This window comes from Aphis gossypii, chromosome 2, assembly GCF_020184175.1.
Source record: "Aphis gossypii isolate Hap1 chromosome 2, ASM2018417v2, whole genome shotgun sequence".
Taxonomy (NCBI): Eukaryota; Metazoa; Arthropoda; class Insecta; order Hemiptera; family Aphididae; genus Aphis; species Aphis gossypii.
In genome coordinates, this window is record NC_065531.1 from 32344224 (window position 1) to 32349847 (window position 5624).

General features: G+C 23.8%; 1 protein-coding gene across 2 annotated transcripts; it reads left to right on the forward strand.

The window, feature by feature from the left end:
* The first annotated feature begins 2489 nt into the window (after positions 1–2489).
* Positions 2490–5114, forward strand: LOC114123045 (nucleoside diphosphate kinase 6-like). Of its 2 annotated transcripts, none has more exons than XM_027985892.2 (5): positions 2490–2589; positions 2664–2766; positions 3188–3330; positions 3388–3548; positions 4600–5113. In XM_027985892.2, exons 2-5 carry the CDS (start codon positions 2689–2691, stop codon positions 4746–4748), a joined length of 531 nt encoding a protein of 176 aa, XP_027841693.1. In that variant the 5' UTR covers positions 2490–2589; positions 2664–2688; the 3' UTR covers positions 4749–5113. The 2 variants fall into 2 exon arrangements, with proteins under 2 accessions (XP_027841693.1, XP_050057580.1); XM_050201623.1 differs by having other exon boundaries at positions 2512–2600; positions 4600–5114.
* The last annotated feature ends 510 nt before the right edge of the window (positions 5115–5624 follow it).

Here is a 5624-nt window from a genome sequence, read left to right on the forward strand (position 1 = left end):
CATTGAATTTTATAAAATATAAATACTTCGCTATAAATATCTATGTATAAAAACAACAACTTAAATATCAAATGGTGCAAATAATAATTATTAAAAATTATATTTAGTTTTTATGAGACATATTATTGCAAGTAAAATATTTATTAAATTTCAAATATCTATGTTTTATAGGTACTTATAATTATCTAATTTCACGAAACATTTATAAAATTAAATTACTATTCGCAAATATAGGTCGTAAACCTACGTAATTCGTTGATAAATTATTACAATGCTTAGTAATCAAAACCCAACTTACTTTGTTTCTATTTGCGTCAAATTCTACATAAATATTTATTCTTAAAAGTTAAGACTTATTCAAGTCAATGAACCTAGATAATTTTGTTGGCAAAAGAAAAAGCTTAAAAACGTATATTCCCATTTGTTTGAATAAATCCTCTCGGATATTATATTCTTCGGCGTAAAATAATGTAATTAAATTATAATAACAATAATAAATTGTACCTACGTTCAATGTGCATTATATATAAATTTAAACTAATATTTTGTTTTTCCGCAGAGTTCATGTTGTTTAAATTACGATGTGATGAGTAACAACTCGATTATAAATATTTACAATGGCGAACACATGCTGTTCGTCCAATTTCACCCGTCTACGATTTTGGACCACACGCACCTATATACTATATTGTTTTTCAAGGTCTTTTCCTGTTTATAATATTTCGAAGGACTTTCAATTTTTATATTACTTATTACACTTATGTTACCATTTGCTTTATCGTATATCTATTGTTAAATAGATGCACTTTGCGTATTGCAATTATAATTACCTTGCCAGTTGTTGTTTTTAGTTGACCTAATTTTTCAATATCAACCGAGTTTTATAATTCGTCTATTTATTCATACATAAAACAATGGGTAACCAATAGGTGCATAATGTATCTCATTATTCACTCTCGTTGATATCATATAAAAATTAATGTTATCACAACACTAATTTGTGAACATTGAATAATAATCATTGGTATTTCAGTATTTGCTAATAATAATTACAAAACTGTTTTAACTTTATGATATTTATTAAGCGTCACAGTAGGTATAAGTAATACTGGTATTACTGGTATTATATTCAATTATCATGTAGGTGCCTTCCTATTACACATCACCCATCACATATTCACACATGGATAACACACTTAAAATGTTTTTAAATTATGTTCAATGCAAACATAGGTAAGCAAATATGTTGTACCTTGACGTTAGATAACTCACTGTGGTTTTTGTAATTGTTCGGATAAAATTTAGCTTGTGTTGGTATAGATTTTTAAAACTATTATGGTAGTAAGTATATCTACCCACAATGATGGGAACATATAAAATTATTCAATAAATTTAAAATCAAATAGGTATAAATTATAAAATTTATTTTAAAATAATATGCCTATCTCTATACAAGTTATACTTTAAAAAAATGTAGGTATCTAAACGATAGGTACCTACAAGTTAAATCAAAAACTCTAAGAATATTATTTTCACTAAATCATTAGTTTTTTTATTTAAAGAAAAACGGTATTTAGAAATACAAATAATAAACTACAAAGTAACACATAATATATGTATTACATATATACTACTATTTATAATCAATGGTAGGTATACGTATACAAAACAAAAAAACCGGGGGAGTTTTTCAATAAAAAAATTGAATTTATTATATTATAATTACTTGATAATTAATATATCAACTATAGTTGTTAAACCTACTTAGTACTTATATTTTATATGTATAGCTAAGTACTGACGTGGCCACGTAGATATCGTGTAGAATGATGTGAATAGGATCGTGTTATAAATTAATCTAAATATTTTGAACATTTCATTGTGTATTGTATACACTATACAATAATTTACCTACTTATAGTAACGAAATTGTTCGCATCCCTACAAAATATATTTTTTTTTTTATTACAAAACATCGAAAGGTAACTAAAATCGTTATTTTTAGGTTTAAATATTTAATTTAGTAGAATTTAACTTTATATATTAATAAAAACTGGTGTTTATCTTTTTATTATTGAGATTTTTAGATTTCTGTAAGAACAATTAATAAAAAATCCTGTTTTAAATTTGTATTTTGAAATTTGAATTCAAATTCTCAAGTTCATAATAATTATAGTTTATACTATTTCTAATTATAGTCACATAAAATGTACCAACTTCTTGTTAATCGTCATTAATTACCTATTTTGTTGACTGTTGTTTCATAATACCTTCAGGCTTCAACTAGTAATTATAAGTCACGAGTCACGACAGCAATGTTCTTTGTTTGTGAAAAATATTTCAATAATTCAATAATAATTAATATTGATATTATTAGGTTTTAAAGTGTTATTATGACGCCAAGTCGATTTAGTTTGCATTTATTAAATTGTATTCGTCTCACACTGTAACGGCACGTGTATATCATAACTGTTATCATAGTATGATAAGAAAATGATAACATCATAATTAAATATATTACTCTTATGACCACTGAAGTAATTCAGTACCATTATAATATTTTACATACTTTTAAGACGATGGAATAATGTAAGTATTAAGTACGTTCAATATTTATCCGTAATAGTAGGTATAATATTGTCATCAAATTTTTTTCATAATAGAAATGGATGAAGTATTTTCACTGAGATGACATCCGTTAAGCCTTTGCAATTGACTTTAGCTATCATGAAACCTCATGTGGTTTCCTGTCCATTTTCTTTACACGTATGTATTATCAAAATATTGTATTACCTAATATATAATTTTTTTTTGCATAATTGCTTAGTTAAATTTATATTTATTACATAATATTCTGTTAAAATAACCTAAAATAAATGTTCTACTACCTTTGTAGTTATCTAATATGAGTAGGTATATTATAATTTATTCTGACCCATAAGAGATGTAAAATATTTCACACATCTAGACTGATGACAGTAACCGATCAACCTACACCAAAATTGTTAATATGTCAAGTAGGGAGAGGGTACTTTGACTTAGACACATCTTGGTCGGACATGGTTTACTTCTCTTGTGGGCCTAAGTATAGATATTTATAATGATTTAATTTGAATTTCTTGATATTCTATAATAATAATATATATGAATTAAATTCATAACGGTACACCATTAATGTTTTCAATAGGATATCAGACGAACAATATTAGACAATGGTTTTTACGTTATACGGTCAAAGCGTCAAACCATTAAACTGGAACAGGCAGAACAATTTTACAGTGAGCATAAAGCAAAGTTTTTTTATAACAGACTCATCACATTTATGACAAGGTATTTAAATTGATTTCAATTACTTAAGAATATTTTACTTAATTTGTGATTACATAGTGGACCGTCAGAAGCATACATATTAGCTAGAGAAGATGCAATTACAGTTTGGCGTCGTTTAATGGGTCCGACCAAAGTTTTCCAATGTCAGCTAAGTAATCCTGATTCTATAAGAGCTAAACATGGACTAACCGATACTAGAAATGCCACACATGGATCTGGTAATTTTATACTTATTTGATGTATTGATCAATGGACTTGTACTAATTTTAGATAATATTCATGTATTCATATACGTATAGTAATACCTTAAAATTATTAAACAGTGCTTTTAAAAGTAAAAGGAAATAAGTTAATTGAACTACTTTTTGTAATTGTTGTAGATATTATAATCCAATATTTATTAGTACCAAAAGAAAAAAGTAATGCTTTGGTTCATGCTTAATGCAGTTTAACTGAGGTGTAACACTAAAAGAGCTTTGCGTTTGGCAGTACATCATGTTACATTGGAAACAAAAATAAATATATTGACCACATTGTTTTTAATTTTATTTCCAATACTTTATTTTGTTTTATTTTTTTAATTATTAAATGATAATAACTGGAATATTTTAAATAGAATAAATTATGCAATCATAGACTTAATCTTTATACTTATTAAAATAAAATTAAGTTTTACAAAAGTTGTTTACTGTACATTTATTAGAAAATTATATTGTGAGTCAAAAGAAAGATATAAGTAAACTTAGTTGAAAAATAATAGCTTATATGTCATATTTAAAAGGAAATAAGTCATACAATTCAAAAAATATTAAGTTATAAATTTAAATTGATTTGTTTAATTTTTAAATAGGTTTTTTGTAGTTTTTGTGTAAGTAGTATTTACGTACGCTCTTATCCATCTAATTCTAAATAATGGAAAAAAATATTTAACGTGTAAATTTTTAATGCATTATATAGGTAGATTTAACTACTAACAATAAAATATATAGCTATGTTATAAATATAAGTCCATCTAAACATGTAATATTGCAACTTTACTACCAATTTAATTGAAAAAAGTATTTATGGTTTAGGGCACAAACATTTTTTAATATATTTACCATTTAAAAATTTAAAAATTATTTTTCTTACATATAGTCTATAGACTAAGTTCTGTTAAAAAATATTATTTTAAATCTTTTATCAGTGTTGATCATATTAAAAAAACAATTTATAAACATATTCATGTATATTAGATTAAATAATAACTATTTAATATTTATATTACAGACTCTGATGAATCAGTTCGCCAAGAAATCAGCATAATTGTGCCACAATTTTGCTTTGAGCATTGGAAACAAACTGAAGAACCTATGTTTAGGAATGGAAAAGTACAGTTTAATGATCAACAATTTATTCATTTAGCACATAATAGTTAGACCGTTTTGTGTGTGATTGTGGAAATATTAAAATAATGCCTAATCAATAAGATTATTGTTATCTATATTGTTTACCAATCGGTTTAATAGTGCTTTTAGGTATATTATTTAAATAAACCAAATATTAGTAGTATTATAACTTGTGTTAAAATGTATGAATACAGCTTAATAACAATATAATTGTAATATATTATATTTTATTAGAATTATTTTGTTAAAACTGTTTTTTTAAGTACTTATAATATTGAGTCAATCAAATAAGCATTATGTTACCACTTACCATGATAATTACCTTTATAGCTTGTATTGCATTTAATTGATTTTAGATTTTTGTTTAAAACCTTAATGTAAACTACCGAGATTTTATAAATTAATATTGACAAATATTAAATAAAATAAAGGTTTATAACTAATTTTTGTCAGGTTGGTTTGTCTATTTATATTGTTTAAAATTCTCATACAATTTATGAATAATGTTTAAACGCAATATTAAATTTCTTCAAAATTTAATTTTGTCTATTAAGAATTAATATAATTATAATATTACATTATAATTGTCATATTAAATTAAAGAATAAAGCAGATATTAGTGTTTATAATATAATAATATATTTGATAAAATGTGTACACTTAATATTATTATAAATAAATTATGAATTATTCAATAAAATGACTATTTTTTTTCTTTTTGTCACAACATATTGTTTTTGTATTTTTTACTGTTATATGGATTTTCAAATTTTCAAATACATTTTATGAAATTTATTTAGTATTAATTTCATTTTTTTGTACAAACCTATTCTATATTTAGTTTAGAATTAAAGTGTTAATTGTTCATATTGTATTATTTTGATGATGATTTTATTATGTATCAAA

Excerpts from the sequence above, each read along its gene's own strand:
- LOC114123045 (XM_027985892.2), top strand. The coding sequence starts at position 2,689 with ATGACATCCGTTAAGCCTTTGCAATTGACTTTAGCTATCATGAAACCT. Across the intron at positions 2,767-3,187 it reads CCTGTCCATTTTCTTTACAC|GATATCAGACGAACAATATT; the intron begins GTATGTATTATC and ends TGTTTTCAATAG. Across the intron at positions 3,549-4,599 it reads AAATGCCACACATGGATCTG|ACTCTGATGAATCAGTTCGC; the intron begins GTAATTTTATAC and ends TTTATATTACAG.